Genomic DNA, 22724 nt, shown 5'->3' on the forward strand with positions numbered 1-22724 from the left:
AATGCATTTAATGATTTCGAGATTTGGAGAAAAATGTATGGTAAGGACACAAAGTGAAAAGTTTAGAAATTTTTTGCTAAAAATATTTCCAAGTCTTTCTTACACAAGGAAAGGTTGGTTAGGGAGCGTTGGTATACATTAACCGAAAAGGAAGTTTATCCTCCAATTTCGTGTTTTACAAAAATGGGGGAAAATATCGAACAAATATAACAAACTATCTTAAAAGTAAATTATGAACTGAGGATCATCACGTAATATTAATTTTGCATTGAATTTCCTGCATTAATTATACTATTTTTAATTAATTGCAACTGTCGTTTCTTTCCATATAACTATTAAAAATGATTTTAGTGTTGTTTCGCACAAAAGATAATGAAATTTATATTCATCTTCATTTTTTTGTAGTTTTATTTATTTATTTTATAAATTTACCTGCTTTTTAATTTTATTTGTTAATAATAAGAGAGTTGTCATTGAACTATCAGGCTACCTATGTACTCAGGATCTACATACGGACTGATAAGACTCATGCCCTGGGCCCCCAAGTATCAAGGGCATACAGAAATTGAATGATTATCATAAATTTTAATACATTTTTATTAATATTTCATAAATAAATATATTTCAACGCTGATGGGTCGCTGAAGGATTTTTATTATTAAATTGGGGTTTAAAATTCATTTTAAACCCCAATTTAAAAATTTTTAACTATTAATCATATAACATGTGATTTTATAGCTGCAAGTATCACGTGTGCTGGAGACGTGTTACCACTGGAGTCTCTTCTGTTAACCTTGAGCGTGCACCCCTTGTTTACTTTTACAACGGGAACAATAGTAATGAGTTTATTGTCTTTCCTTATTCCTTGCTCTAAATTTCGAATGAACATTTATTAATTAATTAATTATTTTATTGAATACAGATTGTTGACATACGAGAAAATGAAGATAAAAGAAGAATTAGAAACAAAATATTTGGACTTCACAGTTGAACGAAACGAAGAGAAATTTGAAGTCGATTTAAAGAATTTCAAGAAAGAATTTAATACAGATGTGAAGTGTTATAAAACAATTAAATCGGAACCCTTAGAGGTGAGTGAAAAATATTTTTTTGTAAGATCTCGGTGTTGCTTTCATAACGAGAAACACAACTGAAATGCTAAAATATAAAGTGGGAAATAGAAAAATATATATTTTTCAATTGTATGTTTGTATAAATAATGCCCATCAATGTTAAACTGAGCTTCGTTATTTTCGATTTTAAGTAAAAGCTGTTTCAGCTGTTTACTATGAAATTTGATGTTTTGGCCGTGGTGTTCGTTCTAAAAAGGAACGAAATTTTACATGGTAGCTTGTATATAAGGGGCATTGATGCTAGTAAAGTTTGTTTCGTGGGGAAGGTCGAGAGGATGTAGAAATAGAGGGTGGTCGCGATGACATTTGTGATAGGGAAGCATTAAATTTTTTGCTATCTGTTGCATTAATTTACTCACCTCTAAAGGTGATGATAGGGAAGCGTATTTCACCATTTAAAGGTGATGATAGGGAAGCATAACCTGTTGCATTAACTCACTTCTAAAGGTTGTGATTTAATTGTTTTATAACCCTTCACATCTGTATTGAATTCTCTCTTGAAATTTTTAAAATCAACTTCAAATTTGTTTTCGTTTCTTTCAATTATAAAGTTCGAATGTTTCGTTTCTCACTCTTCTTTTATCTTCATTTTCTCGATTTACAATATTCTCGTATGTCAACAATCTGTATTCAATTAAAGAGTTAATTATAGTTAATTAAGAAATGTTCATTCGAAATTTAGAGCAAAGACGAATAAAGTCATGACTAATATTCCCATTAGTGTTGCCACCTTTACAAAATCGCTAACCTGGACGGCAGGTCAGGTTTGTTCGAACAGAAGTTCCTGACGCATGCGCAATATCATTTTACAATGCGATGAATAACATGCATGCTGGTTCTAAATCAGTTACAGTTAGGGATTGGGGACTTGCATATGAGTAACATACAAGCAAAAGATAATAATAATAATAATAATAAATAAAAAAAAATGGGTTGAGAGGCAGGTTGTGCGTCACACGTCAGCATAAACAGAGTAACATGGCGGAATGGCAGATGAATTTCAGTGAGTGTGAGGTCTTTCGTTGTTCAAATGGTGTAAATTTATAACAATATTTGCAAGAACTTTGTTTTATCATAATTTCACAATTTCTACAAAATTCCCAGACAAAATTAATAGTTTATCCGGGCAGTGAGTCAATTTCCGGACTGTACAGGTGAAAACCGGACAGATGGTAACACTAGTTCCCGTTGCTTTTCTATCATCAAATATGCCCAAGCATTTGTGCCCTATGCCCAAAAATTGAATTATTATCATAAATTTTAAAACATTTTTATTAATGTTTCATAAGTAAATATATCTCAACTCTGATTTTTATGTTATTAAATTGGGGTTTGAAATGAATTTTAAAATGAATTTTAAACCCCAATTTAAAAATTCTTAACTATTAACCATATAAGTGATTTTATGGTTAATAGTTAAGAATACATAATACATCACACACAAAGTCTGAGCACCCATTACACTCCATTAATTCTCACTTTGTGTCCTTACTATAAAATCACTGTACGATGTACTGAACAGTGCGTTACGTATCTGCGTGTCACTTTCACACACTTTGTTTCATATATAATACATAAATGTATATGCAATAAATACTTCTTTCGATGCAAGTAATATATAAGTACTAGCAGATAGGCCCGGCGTTGCACGGGCAAAAGTAACGGTAGCGAAGATTAAGATTATTACGTTATAGTCACAGAAGAAAAAGAGTAATTTCATCAACAAACTAAATATTTCTAAAGAAAGGTCAAATTTGAAAATTGAATATTATAATATTGTTTGATTTTTAATTAATATAAATACATATTATGTGATTATCTTCATATTTTAAAGTATTACAAATTTCTATAATATATCTGAAAAACAATGATAAGATTCGTAAGTAGTGTATATATACCGATTCTAGCTCACCTAAATACGAACGTCTCAAAATGTTAACGATTTCGAAATTGTATGGTTTTTAATGACTTTTAATCATAAAATTTAAAAAATCATAAAATTTTAAAATCAAATAACTTAAAAATCATAAAAAAATCATTAAAAATTAAACAATTTCAAAACCATTCACAATTTGAATTATTCACATGGCTCAAAACATTTAAAACTCAAAATTAGAAAATTTCAAAATCATTCAAAATGTGAATGAGAAAATAAAAAATACCCAAAAAATAATAGATTCAAAAATAGAAAAAACATCTATCAATATGTAAAAATATTTCTTGTGGTTTACATAAAAATCTTTTACGAGGTGTATCAAAATAATTCATCTTACGTGTACGCCTGCTTCTATTTTTATAAATATAATACGTCTCATCATTGTGAGTTGTTGCTAACTTAAGATCAGTCCTCGTTTATTTAGAAAAAAATTTATTTAATATAATTTCATTTATTACAAATTCTAGCTAACAACCAAACAACTATATTTTTATAATTATTTTCAATAAATTTGTCGTTTTTTTTAAATTAAAGGAAAAATTTTATAGTGGAAATATCCTTCTTCTATTGTTGTTAATATTCCTATGATTAAAGTTGGAGAATATAAATGTCGTAACAGCGAAATAATCTCTGACATTTCTACGTAGTCTTTAAAAATGAATATATAATAAAAAAGCGGGTGTACACATAGGATGAATTATTTTGATACACCTCGGGGAAGATTTTTATGTACACCACAAGGAAAATTTTTACATATTGATAGATAATTTTTTTATTTTTGAATCTATTGTTTTTTGGGTATTTTTTTATTTTCTCATTCACATTTTGAATAATTTTGAAATTTTCTAATTTTGAGTTTTAAACGTTTTGAACCATGTGAATAATTCAAATTGTGAACAGTTTTGAAATTGTTTAATTTTTAATGATTTTTAAGTTATTTGATTTTAACATTTTATGATTAAAAGTCATTAAAAATCATACAATTTCGAAATTGTTCACATCTTGAGGCATTCGTATTTAGGTGAGCTAGAATCGGTATATATACACTACTTTCATATATGCATATTTTCAATGGAAGTGCCGTATTGTCAAACACGCGACACCTTCCAGGGCGAAAATAACTCAATGGTGTAACGCATAGTTTTATGTCCCAGTTTAAATAATTTCTTCATTTGTTTTTCTATAAAGATGAGTCTGTTAAATAATATAACGTAATCTTTTCTTATTTTAGACAAATATTAAAAGAGAACCAATTTCCACATACAACACAAACGGATCCACTATTTGGGGTCATTCTGATTGTAAAATCAACAGAGGTAAGACGCTTAATACTTTCATAGTATTAAAAGTATTTTTCTAGTGATGAGAATAATACGTAATACATAAATTTATAATCATATCAATTGAATTGATAACATTTGAAAAACTTTGCAAATATGTTGTTTATAGTGAATAAGGATTTAAATAGAATTTAATATTATCAATTGCATTTAATTTAGTTGACAGATTTAAAACTGTCAATTCAATGGATCAGGATCTTATAATAGAGAAAATTCCAATTTAGATGTTTTAGATTTCAATGAAACGAGCAATTATTTATTATGGCATCGTCACAATGCTGGGTTGCAAGTTATAATCATATTTTTAATGTATTTAATTTAAAATAATGCTCTTTATCTCAAATTAATAGTGGGTTGCCTCTGTACATTATACTTTTCCTTTGACAATGGAGTTGTGCCGGTCATTTATTAACTGTTTTCGGGAGAAAAGATTTTAATTGAAATAACGTGACTTACAACGTTCATCAAAACTTCGTTCACAGTTAATCGGTGTCTAGTGCCCCCTAATCTTTTCATATTATCTGTTTATGGCATTAATGTTCGTCCATTCTCCATATTAAGGAAAGAACGCCACAAGACAGAGGACAGTGAGAATTTATAGGTCTCCAATCTTTTCAAATTACAGCCCAATTATATGATTAAATTCAATTTGTTTAAATAAATAGCAAAAAACGTCTGCTGGTAATTTATTTTATTGTTTGTATCAATATAGGTCTGTGATATTCTGAAAACAGTGGGTTCTCCACGACTGGGTGCTCAGATGGATGTACTGTTACTTCTCACAGGCCTTAAGTGTTTAAAGTACTAATCTTATGTATCTATAATTAAAACTCATTTCTACTTTCGAAATTCAGCCTTTTGCCATTTTATAATAATTAATAATATAAACCATTTTTAACATTTTTGCTGATAAAGTTACGAAACTCGTTGCCAGATTTTTGATTTTTAAATCAAACTTAAAATAATTATGTGCAATATCCTAGCATTACACATCTTTCCTTGCTTATGAGAGCCGTTACCGCAGTGAAAGTAAATTATCCATCATTAGCAAACTTGATACCTGAACATTCGCTCATAAGCTCCATTCAAGTTATTTTTTTTACTTCAATTACTAAATACTGGTGCATATAATAAATGAAGATTTTCATCCGATGGCTATAATTATAGTTAATAATTTGAAGACGTAGTTCTTCGTAAAAAAAAACCGCCATTTATTAGCTTTGTGTTCCAGACAATACATTCTTGGCCTTTCTTTTTAGGCTACTGGCTGCCAAAAAGTTAAAAAGTCCTTTAAAAAACACAAGAATACATACATCCAGTTAAAAATACAAACATTTTTAAAACAGGAACTGGTGATGTACGGTTGTCTTTTGTTTTCCATCATACCATCTTGGGGTTGTTTGGGCTTTTATCTACAACAAAAAAGCGCTTGTAAAATGTAGATTAGGAAAGCTATTCCCTGGTGACGATAGTTTAGAAATTTGTTCAAATATGGTGGTTCCTTTTTTGGAAAGGACTATGTCTTCAAATTATTAACATATAATAATTATTTTAGAATCAAGCAAAGCTGTAATAATCACGCACTAAGTGCTATCTGTTGACTTATATACAGTACCAAGCAATATGTACTTCTATAATGTGTGTTGGAATGCCATGAGGACCAGGATATTTCTTGACTTAGAACACACACGAAAATAAATCTTTGTACACAGTTTGACCATACTTATACATTACTTGCATTGAAAGAAATATTTATTGCATACACATTTACGTGTTATATATGACACGAAGTGTGAGGGTGTGACACGCAGATAAGTAATGCACTGTACAGTACATCATACATATGGTAAGCCATGCATTTATCATACATATGGTAAGCCATGCTTTGTCGTGTAAAAATGCATCCCCCGCTTAATGCGGGGGATGCATTTTTAGACGACAAAGCGCTAAGCAAAACAGCGTTAAACGAGGTCATTTTAAGATAGAGTAAATAGGGATAGGAAAACACGCAACCAAAAATAAACAAATTTTACTATAATTTTAAGCTATTTTTATATTAATTTGTATAATAATATATGTTAAATAACACACAATCATATGCACACAGAAATGTAAAGTTGATATTTTTTGACGAAGGTCCTAACACTTCTGAAATTCTTGTTCTTTTGCAATAAAGTCGTGAAGTTTCATTTGTCGCATTCTTCTTTCCTTAAGCAAATGTCGGTAGCAGAAAATCGCATCCAAAATGCATCGGTTTGCTTTTGCACTCATTTAAAAAATTGGATTGTTTGCCTCAATTTGATCAACGATTTCGGTTATGGTTACAAAACTTTTACTAAGGAAATCTGTAGAGAAATTTTTTGGGGTTTTTGTTTACATAATTTTTTTTTTTTTTTACTGTTCCACATGAATTTCCTGTTCTGCCAGTTCTTGAAGATTGTTGCCGGTACGGCTCTCACCAGGAACCTACTGTAACTCCTCAATATCCTGCTACTTCTCCTAGTCCCGCTGTATCGATTAGGTTGAGTTTGGTCAACCTAACGATACTGCGATGCGCTCTTCTTGTTGAGAATTCTTGGATATCTTCAACCATAGCTTGTTCCACACTTTGTTCGTGCATTTATCAATTAATTCTTGCCAAGCAAAGTTGATATTTCCTATGGCATTCATGATGTTATATTTTTTCCAAAATTGCACCAAACAAACATAGATTTAAAGAAAGTACACCTTTTTGCCACTTTTTGCCGAATGGTTTGTGTTTGCAAATAATCATATTATATACAAATCAATGAAATTCTGTGATAATTTAAATCAGCGTAAATTTTGAGCTTTTTTTTTTTTTCGTCTTAGAGAAGACCGCATTATATCGAATCAGCGTTAAGCAAAGGAAGTTTTTGGCTTGTAATCAGAAATATTCATAAATGAAGTAGTGAAACATGTAATTTAATATTGTTATGTTAATTAATGCAAATTGCTCAGTTTTATTTTATATTTAAAGTTTTTCTTAGAATCCTTCAACACAAAAACTGTAAATTTCACTACAGATATCAAGAAAGAAGTAAAAGAGAATTATGATGTAAAACATGGTATAAAATCAGAATGTAAAGTTGATTTGAAAAAAGTGAAGATTGAATTAAAGACTGAAGATTATAAAGAAGTTGTTCTTCTTCCAGATGATGATGAACATGTATCGGTAAGTAATACAAATTTTAAAATATTTTGTAGTGAAATTTCAATATTATCTTAAGTTTCTGAATGGTTGAAAACGTAGCTCAATATCACTAATATAATATTATGCATTGAATTTAGGAGTATTCTGTATTAAATAAAAAATATTTATTATATAAGAAAAAAATCTAGCAATGAGTTGCGTAAGTTTCCTGGCTGTTAACAATTTGATATAGGCCTAATGCAGGAGCCCTGTTGTTGGACTAGGAACTCAAGATTGAGTTTTAAAGTAAACATTGGCTTTATTTCCATCTCCATTTAGTTGACTCAATTAAATGGAGATGGAAGTAAAGCCAAGTGTTTACTTTAAAACTCAATCTTGAGTTTGTAATCCAACAAATTCATCAAACATGGTTTTTAAGACAACATAGAGCCCTATTGTGTTAACAATAGAGTGGTTTGCTTCCAAACTAGGGATAATATGATTGAGCATAATGATGGGCAGCCATTGGCAGTGAACATTGAGGCAAATCAGCATCTTGCCTTTATTTTTGCCAAGCGAAGTCGATATTTCCTATGGTATTCATGATGTTATATTTTTTCCAAAATTACTTTCCAAGATTACATCCAAGATACTTTTCCAACAACTTCATTTGCATGGAGATTTCCCTGCCGCAGCTTTAAGATATTAACTTTAACATGTACTCCTCAAGTGATGCCAGTATCACTGATGTTCTTCATTTTCTCTCAGAGGCAATGGGATGCTTCAGGAATGCACAATTCCTAATAGTTGAGGACTTCAGTGCACACTCCCCTACATGGGGCGGTGTGCATAATGACAGAAGAGGAGAGGCCCTGGAAAAACTTTGTGGCTGCGCATGATTTACTAATCCTTAATGATCCTAGCTCGCAGCCCGCTTTTACAAGCGAGAACGGAGTTTTCCTAGATTGACATTACTATCTGCTCAGGAGGGCTTCATCCCTTTATAAAGAACTGGAAGGTTGGCACTATAGACAGTCTTTCGGATCACGAATACGATGCATTTGATCTCTTTTTATGCTGACCCTTGCTCTGAGCAGGAGCTGATTACTTCCTGTCCATTTAACACAAGGTCTGCAGATTGGAGTCTGTTCAGGGATGTTCTCCAGGAATGTAGTCTCTCTTCCAATCACGACTACACAAAAGAACAGGCAGAACAGTACATCGAAGCCATTATTGCAAACATTGCTTACGCATGCAATATAGCCATTCCCACAAAAAAAATCAGGGCAAGAGCCAATCCCTGATGGAATGTAAAACTGTTCATGATGCACACGACGTAACAACCAAGTGAGGAAGAAATACTAACGTTGCCATGGGATGCAAAGAGAGGAACTCTGCAGGCAACATCTTCAATTCCAGCAAGAATACAAGGAAGAAATTAAGAAAACAAAAATAGTCCTGGCATGCCTTCTGTTCTGGGGCAGGTGGCAACCCTTGGAACTTTGTATACAAGCTCAGTGTTAACAAACTGAAGACATTGAATCCAATTACCAATGATGATGCTGGGTCTCCTACTGATGATCTCCAGACCACTGTTGGCAGGTTGTTTGAAGTCTTCTACCCCAGCTATCCCAGTGAAGCAAACACTCCAGAACAGTCTAATATTTGGGATTATAACCCTATCAAGAACCTCTCAGGTTTTTCAATTTTTGTGTTGACTCAGGATATTTTTTTCATAATATAATTTTCTTCATAATCAACAACCTCTCAGGTGATTACCCACCTTTTTCATCTCTAGAATTGGATGAGATCATTGCCAGGATGCCAAAGAAGAAGGCTGTCGGCATAGATCAGTTAAACGCTGATATTGTTCAAAAGATCTGGAAAGAACGACCAGATCTACTCTTGGAGATCTTCAGTATCTGCTTGCAAAAGGGTATCTTTCTTTTTCTGTGGAAGTGCGCATGGGTGATCACCATTTCTAAAAAAACATGGGGAACCACTGACACTGAATAACATGCGCAACATTTCTTTGTTGTTCTCTTGGGGCAAAGTTCTTGATAAATTTTTGTCTAACAGAATATCCTTGTTCTGGGAGTCAAAAAGGCTCTTTCACTGTGCCCAGTTAGAATTCAGATGGCAGAGAGGAACCATCGATGCCATCATGGATTTAAAGGAACCACATTAAACAACTACTTGCAGAGAATACTTATGTATTTGTGATAAGTTTAGATCTGAAGAACGTTGTTAATTCAGCATGGTGGCCACAGATCTTATGCAGACTCAGTGATAATGGCTGTCCCAGAAATCTGTTTTACATAATGAAAGATTATTTCAAGGACAGGTAACTCACCATCACAGTGGGTCAACCCCTCTCTTCGAAAGATCTGCAATGAGGGTGCCCTCAGGGCTCTGTCTGTGGCCCCCTGTTTTGGATAATTCTTTTTGACACTTTTCTGTCTGGACTTTGGGCATCAGTGTCGAGTTTTTGCTTATGTCAACGATGGTTTTCTAATTTTGATGGCCAGATCCAGGCGAATAATTGAGACTATCGCCAATAACATTCTTATAAAAGTAAATGAGTGGGGAGTTAACAACAAACTAATCTTTAACACTGCCAAAACAAAGAGTATTGTTTTTTCGGCCCCTAGATCAACGAATTTATACTGACGGGTTCCCTGTGTCCACTTTGGGAACAACTTGGTCAAGATAGTGGACCATCTCACTTTTCTAGCAGTGAGCTTCGATAACACACTAAACATAGAAACAGCACATTGTGCATATTACTAAGTGGACAAACCTTATCTTCAACAATCTGTTTTGTGTCACCAGAAATAGTTGGGGACTGGAATACGAGGCTGTTAATGCAATTTATGACTGTGTATTTGTCCCTATTATCTGCTATGCTTCGACTGTCTGGGGCAAGGTGGTTTTTCATTCATACAACCACCACCAACTTAAATTAGCTCAGCGCCTTGCGCACGGCATGGTGTTACGCTACAGTCTCCAATGCCACCTTACCTATTCTTGCCGGAAAGTAAATTGGACAGTAAAGTCGTTTTCTGATGAGTTTACTGCCATATCTGAGGAAAGTACCAGAACAAAGAAAAATGTTTGAGGACTAAATTCCAACAAGTGTTTTGCGCAGAGAATCCTGTGGGGGGGTTCAGAGGTCAATATCCGTTACTAACAAGTAATTACAGCGTTTCCGTATGCAGTTCATCTACTGGCAATGAAAGTTGGGGAAGTGATTCACAACTGGCAACTCCAGTGAGTACTCCTCCACATGAAAAGAACGATACTAGAACTTCAAGTGCATTTAACTTTTTTTTATATAAAACTCAACCCTACATTCAAAATTCAATTCTTTGCCTTTCTGCAATATTTAAAAATATCATATTTTACTTAAAAAACATTTTATTACAGACAGCCACTAAAGTTTTAAACTGTTGCCCGGAAAGTTGAGCAACTCGTTACTAATTTATATATCATAAGTGATTATTAGTCATTGTCATGTATTGTTTGCATATTGGTTAGCCTGTCAACAATGAATACTTCACTCCAAACGAAAATTTCAACAAGAATGAATTGAAAATCCAAAGTAAGTTACATGTTATTTAGTTCAAATTTTTTATATTAGTATTATTCAGAGGGTAGCTGAAAAACGGCCTTCAAGTTTCAAATGTCATACATTTAACTGCGATTAGATGTTTGAGAATTATATGTAACCACGTATATCGTATTAATATAAGTTTTGAAGTTAATGAAAATATTTTCGGATGATCAGAATTATTGAAGAAAAACTTATGAGTTGTGATTTTGGCTTGTTCATGGATTTGCTTAAATAATAAAGAAAATCTATTGAAACGAAGTAAACGAGGGCTATATAACTTATTTAATAACAGAAATAAGTAAATATTTGCAACGTGTTAGAAAGCACGTTGCTGATATTCGTTCTACAGATCTATTGGACATATGCTCAAATTATCCAAAAACTCTGAAGAATCCACTGTTTTTTCCTCTCTACTTAAAATCTTTTGCTGTGGTATTTTTTCTTTTACACTAATTATTTGTTCCTCTCTCTAAAAGCATACGACTACTTCTACGTTTTCATGATAACAACTGAAACAAAGTACACAAATAAAATAAACAAAAATAGATAAAATGAAACAATTTTTCACACACATTTAAAAGTCTGCTAAAGAAACTAAAGCTGAATCGTTCAGTTTATGACTGTAAACGTAAAATGTTTTATTTTTAGTACAAACAACAAATGGTGCCTTGCTCTTAAATGGAAAAAATAGGTATACTTTACTAATTATATAAATACAACACTAATATTTTAATATTAAAGCTATGTTATGTTTATTGAAATATAATAGATACTTCATTAAGTTATTTTTTAAACTTTCAGTTGAGGAGGAAGAGAAAATTCAGGAATACGATATTCAGCAGAATTCACAAAAAGAAAATCATTTAATATATAATATCAAAACAAAGAGATATGTTCCTTCGAGTAGAAAATGGAATAAAATTCAAGATAGGATTAAAAGGAAATACTTCAAGGTTATGTTTTCATCTTATTCTAAACAAGAATTTACATGTGATTTATGTAAAGAGACTTTTAGAAATAAGAGAATATTACAAACACATTTGTTCTGTCATATTGGAAAAAAACCATTTCGCTGCACAACCTGCAATAAGAAGTTTTTGTGGCAATTTCTTTGGCGAAGGCATGTGAGAGAACACAAAACTGGAAATCGAAACAAAATCTCTTGTAGGAATTTACGTTTGCAGCCATCTGGAAATCGCGTGAAGTCATCTCCAAGAAATGGTAAAAAATCTAATATCCAGACGAAAAACATTTGTGGTAATCGCGTTCCATATTGTAAGAGCCATTTAGAGATACACAAGAGAATACACAAAGTTCATTCCTGCAAAATATGTGGAAAAGAATTTAAGTGGAAATCCAAATTGTTACGTCATGGAGCACGACATAGTGAAGAACGACCTTTTAAATGCAATATTTGTAATAAGGGATTCAAAGAGAAAGAGGAAATAAAAAGGCATATAAAATCTCATAGCGAAGAACGTCCTTTCAAATGCAATATTTGTAATAACGGTTTTAAACAGAAAGGGACACTAAAAACGCATGAAGAAACTCATAGCGAAGAACGTCCTTTCAAATGTGATATTTGTAATAAGGGTTTTAAACAAAAAGGGACACTAAAAACGCATCAAGAAACTCATAGTAAAGAATGTCCTTTCAAATGTGATATTTGTAATAAGGGTTTTAAACAGAAAGTGATACTAAAAAGCCATAAAAAAACTCATAGCGAAGAACGTCCTTTCAAATGCGATATTTGTAATAAGGGTTTTAAACTGAAAGTAGTACTAAAAACCCATCAAACAATTCATAGTGAAGAACGTCCTTTTAAATGCGATATTTGTAATAAGGGTTTTAAACGGAAAGGGGAACTAAAACTCCATCAAAACACTCATAGCAAAGAACGTCCTTTCAAATGCGATATTTGTAATAAGGGTTTTAACTGGAAAAGGCAACTAAAAAGGCATCGAGTAACTCATAGTGAAGAACGTCCTTTCAAATGCGATATTTGTAATAAGGGTTTTATACACAAAGACCAACTAATAAGACATCAAATAAATCATAGTGAGGAACGTCCTTTCAAATGCAATAGTTGTAATAAAAGTTTTATACAGAAAGAGCAACTAACACGCCATCAAAAATCTCATAGCGAAGAACGTCCTTTCAAATGCAATATCTGTAATAAGGGTTTTAAACAGAATGGGGCACTAAAAATACATCAAGAAACTCATAGTGAAGAACGACCTTTCAAATGCAATATTTGTAATAAGGGTTTTAAACGGAAAGGTGATGTAAAACTCCATCAAAACACACATAGCGAAGAACGTCCTTTCAAATGCAATATTTGTAATAAGGGTTTCAATTGGAAAGTGCAACTAAAAAGCCATCAAGAAACTCATAGGGAAGAACGTCCTTTCAAATGCGATATTTGTAATAAGGGTTTCAATTGGAAAGAGCAACTAAAAACTCATCAAAAAACTCATAGCGAAGAACGTCCTTTCAAATGCGATAGTTGTAATAAGGGTTTTAAATTTAAAACTCAACTAAAACTCATCAAAAAACTCATAGTGAAGAACGTCCTTTCAAATGTGATATTTGTAATAAGAGTTTTAAACATAAAGTGCATCTAAAAAGGCATAGATTAACTCATAGTGAAGAACCTCCTTTGAAATGCGATAGTTGTAATAAGAGTTTTAAACGGAAAGGACAACTAAAAAGGCATGAAAAAACTCATAATGAAGAACGTCCTTTGAAATGCGATGTTTGTAATAAGGATTTTAAACGGAAACAGGTACTAGAAAGACATCAAACGACTCATAGTGAAGAACGTCCTTTCAAATGCGATATTTGTAATAAGGGTTTTAAACGGAAAGATCAATTAATAAGGCATCAAGTAACTCATACTGATGAACGTAACTATTCTTCTGAGGTATGTAACAAAAGGTTTAAAATGAAAAAAAAAAAAAAAAATGTTTGATAGCTCATAAGATCGTTCATAATGAGAAATTTAACCATACCTGTGATTTATGTAACAAATATTTTAAAACAAAACAGTATTTGGCATGTCATGAAGTAATTAATAATCAATTTGACCATATTTGTCAGGTATGTAATTAAAGTTTTAAACGCAGTTCTATTTTAAAACGGCATATTATTATACACAGCAATGAATACAAATATTCTTGTGATATGTCTAACAAATATTTTAAGACAACAGGTTCTTTGGGACAGCATAAAATTATTCATAGGGATAGAAAGAAGTATGTTTGTGACATATATAAAAAAAGCTATACCAATACAAATGCCTTAGCCAGACATTGTATTACTAAACATGAAAATATGTATGTATGCAATATTTTTAACAAGCCATTTATGACTAGAAACACACTAGAAGAACATCTGAAATGTCACAGTGAAAAGTGTAATATTTGTGATAAAGAATTTAAAAGTAAACGCAACGTAATTAATTAACAGAAACATTATTTTCATTTAAACATAAGACGGATCTGTTGTCGAAAGCATAATAGACATAGACAATGAAGACAATCTTCGTTACGTTTGTGAAACAAGTGTGTAACAAAGGTGTTTATATTAAAACTTTTTTTAAGCCATCAACTCGTTCATCAGAATCATTCGTGTTTTAGAATCCAATGTAAAATCAAATTTAAAACAGAAACTAAACTGAAATTGCATTTAAAATTTTTGTTTAGAAATACACCCAATTATTTTATCAATATAATATCTGTGAACAGACTTTTGTGTGTCGGGAGGTTTTAGAGAAGCATGTGACTATTTTTTATAATCAGATTAATTTCTATTGTGACATTTGTAAAGAAAAATTTACAACCACAATCGAATTTCAAACTCATCAAAAGTCTGTTCGTATGCCCAGTCATTATTTCTATATGTTTTATATTTTAGTTTCAAATATCTGTAATAACGAATAATTTAATTCTAACCGAAACATTCGTGACTTCAGGTAGACGCTACGCAATAAGAATTCGATGGCGATGCCCTGTAACCGAGTTTGAAACAGTTGTGCATTGTGGTTTGGTTAAATTTATCACGTGACTTTAAAGTCGATAACATAAATTGTTTAGGGATTTTTCAGCATCTATAAATATGTTTATTCTGTGCCTTTAATAATATATTTATAATATACTGGAAATTCTCCCGCCAAGCATGGAGAAATATTTTTGTGGGAAAATAAAGATTGAAGAATTGAGAGGCGCTTCAAGTCGAGCTTGGCATTGTGATGCTGTTCCTCAGCCATTCACAATGCCATTTATATTCTGTGTTGTGGAAGTCTGAGTTCACTGCTCTCGGTGGTGTCGGTTGTTCTTATTCTTTTAGATCTAGGATTTACCTCACCAATTTTACTCTTAGGCTACGTCTTAGGTGGCAGCATCTACGAGTGTGAATGCGCTGCTAAAGCCTTGGTCACACTATGCGATTTCCAGCCGCGCGGGCGACTGCAACCGCAACAAGCACGAGTCACGCACGTCTTCTCGTGGTCACATATTGTTCCTTGACGTTGCAACTCGGAAACACGTGACCCTATAATTAACCGATAAAATTACAGTAGCTTGTTTTTGTTTACTTTCGGGAGTTTACCGACATTTTACGTTTTCTTTCAGAGTATTTACGGAATTTTAACCACTTTTCTTATTAAAATGGCACGCAGATTCTAGACTGAATAAAAGAAAATAAGGCGATAATTTTGTTAGAGCTAGCGAGAATATATGAAGAGAAAAATAAGAAAACTCGTTCGTGCTGGGTTAAAACTTGGCGAAATGAACATCAACGGGCTAGACAATCTCACTTTCACCAGCTGATGAATGAATTAAGGTCTTTGGATGTTGAAGGTTATAGGGGATATATCCGTATGAATACCAATACTTATATATAATTTAGGCGAAACGTTTCGTAGTTTGACATATTCATTTAGAGTGGGCCATAATTCGATATCAGTCATTATTCCAGAAGTTATGGATGCTATTTATCAACCTTATAAAAGTGAATATTTGAGGGTTGAAGTGGTTTAGAGGAAAGCTTGAATGATTTAATTCATTCATAATCGATATATTTTTTCTTTTATGTAAGCGTTTATTTTATTCAATTGTATATTATTAAAAGTAATCAAACTTTTTAAAATAAATCTAACAATAACTTTTATAAATTCAGATTTGATTTATATCAAATATAGCATTTAAATGTACTGAAACTCAGTTAATACAAATGTCATAATGAAGATATGTTGACAAATATACAACACAAAGTATGACGTGGCACAAAGACGTTTTCTCATTGGATGCGCGTTTGCAATTAGCGTGAGTAGAACAAACTTTTTGTTTTTAGTTGCGGTTCCAGTCGCGCCGGTTTTCGAGGGGAGATTACTAGTTAACGGGAACAGCCGTCGCGGTTGCAGTTTTCTGCGTGGCTGGAAATCGCATAGTGTGACCAGGGCTTAAGCAGAGTGGACAAATTGGTTCAAGTAAATGTTCGCGTCCGGAGTAACCGCATTTAGAGTATAGCGACCACTGGATGACTCTTGTACATGTACGTGCAGGAAGAAGCTACCAAGGAAGTTTGATTGCTGCCTCCACTTCTTGCGCTTCCAACGAAGTGGCTGAATTTTTAGATAAATGAAAGTAGAATGACAAATAAATTGTATATACTTTAATTAGTAATCTTTTACGTGATTTAATATATATATTTTTTTTTTTTTGTAAATGTAACGTTTTAAAAATAAAACTTTTTCTAACTAATTATTCTATGAAAATTTTTTATATTTGTTGTGTAATATATCTGGTTAGTAATAACAATTATATGTCAAAATTTACCGTTTTAATGCTTGTTATATTTTCCGTAGCAAGCATTTGACAAAGTCGTCTTGCCGCCATTTTGTAAACAACACACGTCCACTCTGGACAGAAGTTGCTCACGAGCTGGATGCAGCTACAAAGCTTTTTTCTGCTCGCGGTTGCTGGATGCTGCCACGCAGAACGTAGCCTTATGTCTATCCCAGGCAAAATATCGAGTCTTCTTAATACATCTTTGATAAAAGAAAGATGAATTTTATGTAGGGTGACCTTCTCTTAATGATTAAAAGGAGTACACTGTCGGGGGGTAACCGCCATGAACCTTGTTGACCCCCCCATGCTTTCCACTTTTATATACAGTCAAACCTGTTTTTATGCGCTCTTTTTATGTGTGACTTTTATTTGTGTGATTTTTTTTATGCGAATTTTTTATTTGTGCGGTATAGTTGGCGACTAGTCTCGTGCGATTCGTCATGTCTCACGTTGACTTATTATAGCTAAATAAACTTATTATAGCATAAATGCACTTATTATAGTAATATTATTGCATGAATATGCGAAAAATGAAAGAATTTACTTTTTAAGTCAACAAAACACCACCTGGACAAAAATATGTAAAACAGACGATAGACCAGACAATGCAGTCAAGTGCTGACATCTGTTGTCAATAAATTCTATTTCGTACGGTTTTCAGTTATTTTCTATGTGAGACTTTTTTTATGCGGTCAACAGGGACCGCATAAAAAAATTATTTTTTTAATTGTGTTGCGAAAACTATTATTTACAGCCATTCGTGAAGTTTCGTGAGATTTTTTTTTAATGCGGTCCCTATCCCCCGCATAAAAACAGGTTTGACTGTATGTATAAATAAAACACGGAAAAATAAATGTATGGAATGTTCAATAATCAGTGATAATATTAAACGACGAAAACTGCACATGAAGTAACAGATGATGTGAAAGAAAACAAAAATTCGGTACAGTGGATGATCGGTTAACGAACATAATCCGTTCCAAGATATTGTTCGCTATCTGAATTGTTCGTTAAACGATTATCGATTCACCATAAGTTTTATGTGAATTTCGTTAATTCGTTGTGGAAACTGCAAACAGTAAATATATATACTTATTACATTTATTTATATATAATAATAAAAATACATATATACGCAGTCTTCCATTTTTATTAGTCATGTTTTTTTTCTGTTTGTGAGGGTTAAAGAATTTGTTTAATGTCCATTACTTTTCTGTCTTCAGGATTTTTCACAAGTAATTAATAGCACTGTAATTGTACAGATCCCCACACCTATTAACATCAACCTGGTTTGGATGCCATTCTAAGACCGTTGTTCTGACATCCTCCCACTTTTTTCAAAGATCTTTAATAACAGATATCGGCATGTGTTTGTTCTGCAAGGTGTTCGTTATCCGAACATAAAAATTTTTCTCGAAAGTCTTTGTTAACCGATCACCCACTGTATTTTATTTAAAAAAAGAAAACTGAGGATATGGCTGTCTACTTTTCATATTTCTGTTCTTTGCCTGCCATTTCCAGTAGTTTGATGTTGACAAGAAGTGTTTTGTATATAACTGGGCATTCATCTGTCAAGTTATTACATATTTGGAGTTATGCTTTGATACAGTCTACTTTCCAACGATTTCTCTCGTTTCTCCATAGTAAAGTCATCATTGAGAAATTTTGTTCGGCATGAGCATTGCTACATACTATGGAGAAGATATAGGCACTGATTCTCTTTAGATTATGAAAAGAAATTTATATCTCACTCATACTGAATAACTTCAGATAGCGTTCTTCGCAGCTGTGACCCATACTCTTCGTATAATTCATCCATGTCAATATTGGATGTTACATGCCTTCACCCCATCGCAGAACTCTTCATAAAGTATGGCACTTGTTAGGCTCAATTTTGACACTTTGAAGTGAAGGCTGTTTTCAGAAAAATCATATCTGTCACTTTAAGGTTTTCTATGGAAGATTAATACAATATTAAAGTCTGCATCACATTTCTCACAAGCATTAGGAGTTATTTGGCTAAATTAGGTTTCTACTGCAAATCCAAAACATGGACAGGGAAACCGAGGGGACAAGTCCGGACGTGTGCTGCAGATGTGAAAGTCTTTACACAAACAGCAATTCTGGGGAATAACTGGATGAGAGAACAAGTACGATTGATAACAACTTTAGCGATACCTAAGAGACCGTGACGCAAGCTGGGAAAGACGCGGGCATCGGCACTCGGTCGAAGCAACTTGCAAAGAAAACGTCTCTTCTTCTAAGGAGTCGGCAACAAATTTTAATAACTCAAACCTCCTCCATCTTGCAAGCCTCACTTGCAACTTCCGTCCATTTAAAAGGAGAATTCAGCAGAAGCCGGAATATGATTGGTTAAACCTTTCGTTTTTTCTGATAAACATTTGTGACCATTTGTAAACACTTGTGTAATTTTTTGGCCTCTTAACGAAGAAAATGGTCAAAGTGGTATGGGCCATCTGAAAACATTAACCATTTTCCTCTGTTCAATGAAAGTGAGTATCGAACTATTTTTATACACATTTTTCATCACACCCCTAAAAAAGGACAAATGTCTGATGCAAGGTGATTCCGGATGGAGAGCAGAGTAGTCAAATACCTGACAATCCGGCGAAAAGCCGGACGTCTGGCCACTCTAATTGTATGTACTGTACGTAAGTTTTAGATTAGGGATAAAACTTTTTAAATAACGGACTCGTTAGATCGTTACTAATTGGATTTGATGATAAAACGTCACGCGGTCACTGACATCACTGAACGTAGTGCCATCACTAATCCGAAATCGATAAAACGTTTATTCTGTAGCTAATATTTCTGCAAAATAAGCACTCTATTCTTTCTGTCAGAACATAAAACGAATATAACCAAAATTTCATCTGAGATTTTCACAAAGATCGCAGGAACTTCGGAAGCAGGGCAGGTTCAAAATTTTAAAAATCTTTGAATTAAAGAATCCAGTTCCAACGGAAGAAACAATTAAGCCTGAGTAAGAGCCCAGGAGGGGCATCAAAAACGTTTGCCGCTTTTGGATATTTCATGCTGGTTATTGGTTGTGTGTTGTGTGTATTGTATTTATACTGCCCGGTGTGGTGAGAAAGTACACAAAAATTGCAGTTATAAAAAAATTAACATATATAAATATACACAGACAATGGCTTTTTTTATTAGTAATAGAGTGGAATAACGCTATTGAAATCACGAAGATCCATATTTCCTTATCAACATTATAACAATTGCTTCTCCGCGTTCTGTGGGCGGCCATTTTTATTACTCTTCGCAATAACTTACAAACAATGGGTATAAAAAATCGCATTGTTTAATTAGATTTGTTTTATTATATACAATTGAAAGACAAAGTCGCTCTAAAAATCAGACAGCCAGACCTTTCCTTTTAGGCTACTTAGCTGCCCATTTTTAAAGAAGAGTTCCTTAAAAACACGGAAAAACCAATACGTATGGTAAATTTTACGACGTCTTTAATAGTTCATCCTTATCCGTTCTTTCTTTCGGTTCCTTTTATCTATTGAGGAATTGCGCTGACAAATGTAGATTAAGCCGGGGCATCCCTCTGGTGACGAATTTTGACAAATATGTTTTCATTTCTCGTTGGATGAATAAAAATGGGCAGCTAAGTATCCTAAAAGGAAAGGTCTGGCTGTCTGATTTGTTCTGGAACACTAAAAGAAAATAAAAATGGTGATCGTCTGATTTTTAGAGCGACTTTGTCTTTCAATTGTATATAAAAAAATATTTATTCATTCAACTGAAATAATTAAACTTATTCAAATCGATATTGCACCGATTCCAAATCGCTTTCAATAACGTTCTGGTCAACGGTTCTGTAAGATAATGAACATTACTTTCACACAAAATTGCATGTCTAAAAATAAGAAAAAACAAATAAATAATTCGTGTAATTCGAAATTTTCAACCACTTGTGGTTAAGGCAAATGATTCGAATGCTAGTCCATCCTATTTAGAGTAATGTCCTATTGTAATGGCTAATTAAATTTTTCCCTTATATTAAATGCAGAAGTTTGTGCAGAAATTTTAATGTGTTTATGACTGATATTTCTTTTCTGCCAAATTTATTCAAATAATGATAATGGCAATGAGAAATAGTTGACTGTTTTGACTGGAATGTAAATAAACACTGAAAAGATTTCATTACTTTTCTAAAATTTATTACTAGTGTTAGGTAATATTGTACAAAGGATTATGACGGTATTAATTAAAATGTGTGACGAAATTCCGAATTAAAGTAATACTGTACGCACAGCTTAGAGTGAACCTTGTTTGTTATGGCAACGCGACATAGGAGCAATCTGGCGAGGGGGCGTTCATGTAAAGCTGGCCCCATTAATTATTATGCCTTTGTGTCCTTTTTTTTAACTTAATTTAAAATTTATTTTGTATACCAGTACTTTCTATGTATTAACAGGACTTATTATACTGGAAAATATGGATGCAGTCTTACAGATCAAAAATAATGTTCTTTATTTAGTTCACCTGAACACATAGACTTTAAACTTGTATTTCAGACTTGTTCATCCCTCCTCTGCAGGCCTTTACCGGCCATACCAAAAAAATGTTTTTTATTGTTAATTGTAGAAACTGTTGTTTAAAGGCCTGCTGAGGAGGGATGAACAAGTCTGAAACACAAGTTTAAAGTGTATGTGTTCAGGTGAACTAAATAAAGAACATTATTTTTGATCTGTAAGACTAAATATCTGCATCCATATTTTCCAGTATAATAAGTCCTGTTAATATATAACAAGTACTAGTATACAAAATAAATTTTAAACTGTATACATCAGGCTTAGTAAACACTAGTGTTGTGTTGTGTTCCAAGGACACTTGGCAAGTTTTTCCATCAAATATCTTTATTTAGTTTAGTGGATACAGTACGTTGTTTTGTACACGTTTCGGGCTTTGCCCCTCTTCAGTCAACTATAATGCAGTATATATTTTTTTACCTATTACAGTAGAGATAACTTACACATAAAATAATGAGTATACAAACGATAGAAGGATGTACCTTTTGGTTATACTTTGTATAATTTTCATATCTTCTAAAAACTGTCATAATCCCTTTGTGGATAAACCAGTATACATTATAGTTTTAAAAAATTATGACTGTAAAAGTACATTACAACTGTAAAAAATTTGAGCTGTTTCCGCCCCCTTTTTTGATGTTGATATCATTAGTGTTACCACGTATGGCATTCGCCACCTTGTGGTATGATTTTTTACCAAAATCTATTCTGCAAAAATTATTTTTTGAAAGATTGCTCTTTCCAGAAGATTTTTAATTTATAATATATTGAGCCAGTTTTCGTTTATTTTAAGACTTCACTTTTTATTTATACTGTCTTTACATTTTATGATTTCTATGCTTTCTTTAAACTTGTATGTTGATTTTTCTTTATGAAGTATTTCTATGTTATCTTTGTCTGTATTACAGCTGTTTAGGGTACAACGTTTGTAAAATGCAGAATTTATTCCATTGTATTTTAGGTCCACTATATGTTCTTTCATTCTAATTTTTACGTTTCTTTTTGTTTCTGCTATGTAATGTTTTTTGTTAGTGTAGGTACACGGATTTTTGTATACTACACCTTGAGCTTTGGTCGGTATTTGCTGGTTTTTCGTTCGAGGTTAAGTAAACAGGCTTAGTAAACATA

General features: G+C 32.7%; 1 protein-coding gene across 1 annotated transcript in view; it reads left to right on the forward strand.

Moving 5' to 3' along the window:
* The first annotated feature begins 742 nt into the window (after positions 1-742).
* The window catches only part of LOC136980560 (uncharacterized), an 88773-nt gene continuing 66791 nt past the window's right edge, over positions 743-22724 (forward strand). Inside the window, 8 exon segments of the mRNA XM_067276692.1 lie at positions 743-836; positions 923-1091; positions 4301-4385; positions 7454-7602; positions 11098-11161; positions 11975-13787; positions 13847-14096; positions 15089-15146. Of these exon segments, the coding sequence (XP_067132793.1) occupies positions 942-1091; positions 4301-4385; positions 7454-7602; positions 11098-11161; positions 11975-13787; positions 13847-14096; positions 15089-15146 (2569 nt within the window). The 5' untranslated portion in view covers positions 743-836; positions 923-941.

This window comes from Centruroides vittatus, unplaced genomic scaffold, assembly GCF_030686945.1.
Source record: "Centruroides vittatus isolate TY-2023 unplaced genomic scaffold, ASM3068694v2 contig_711, whole genome shotgun sequence".
Taxonomy (NCBI): domain Eukaryota; kingdom Metazoa; phylum Arthropoda; class Arachnida; order Scorpiones; family Buthidae; genus Centruroides; species Centruroides vittatus.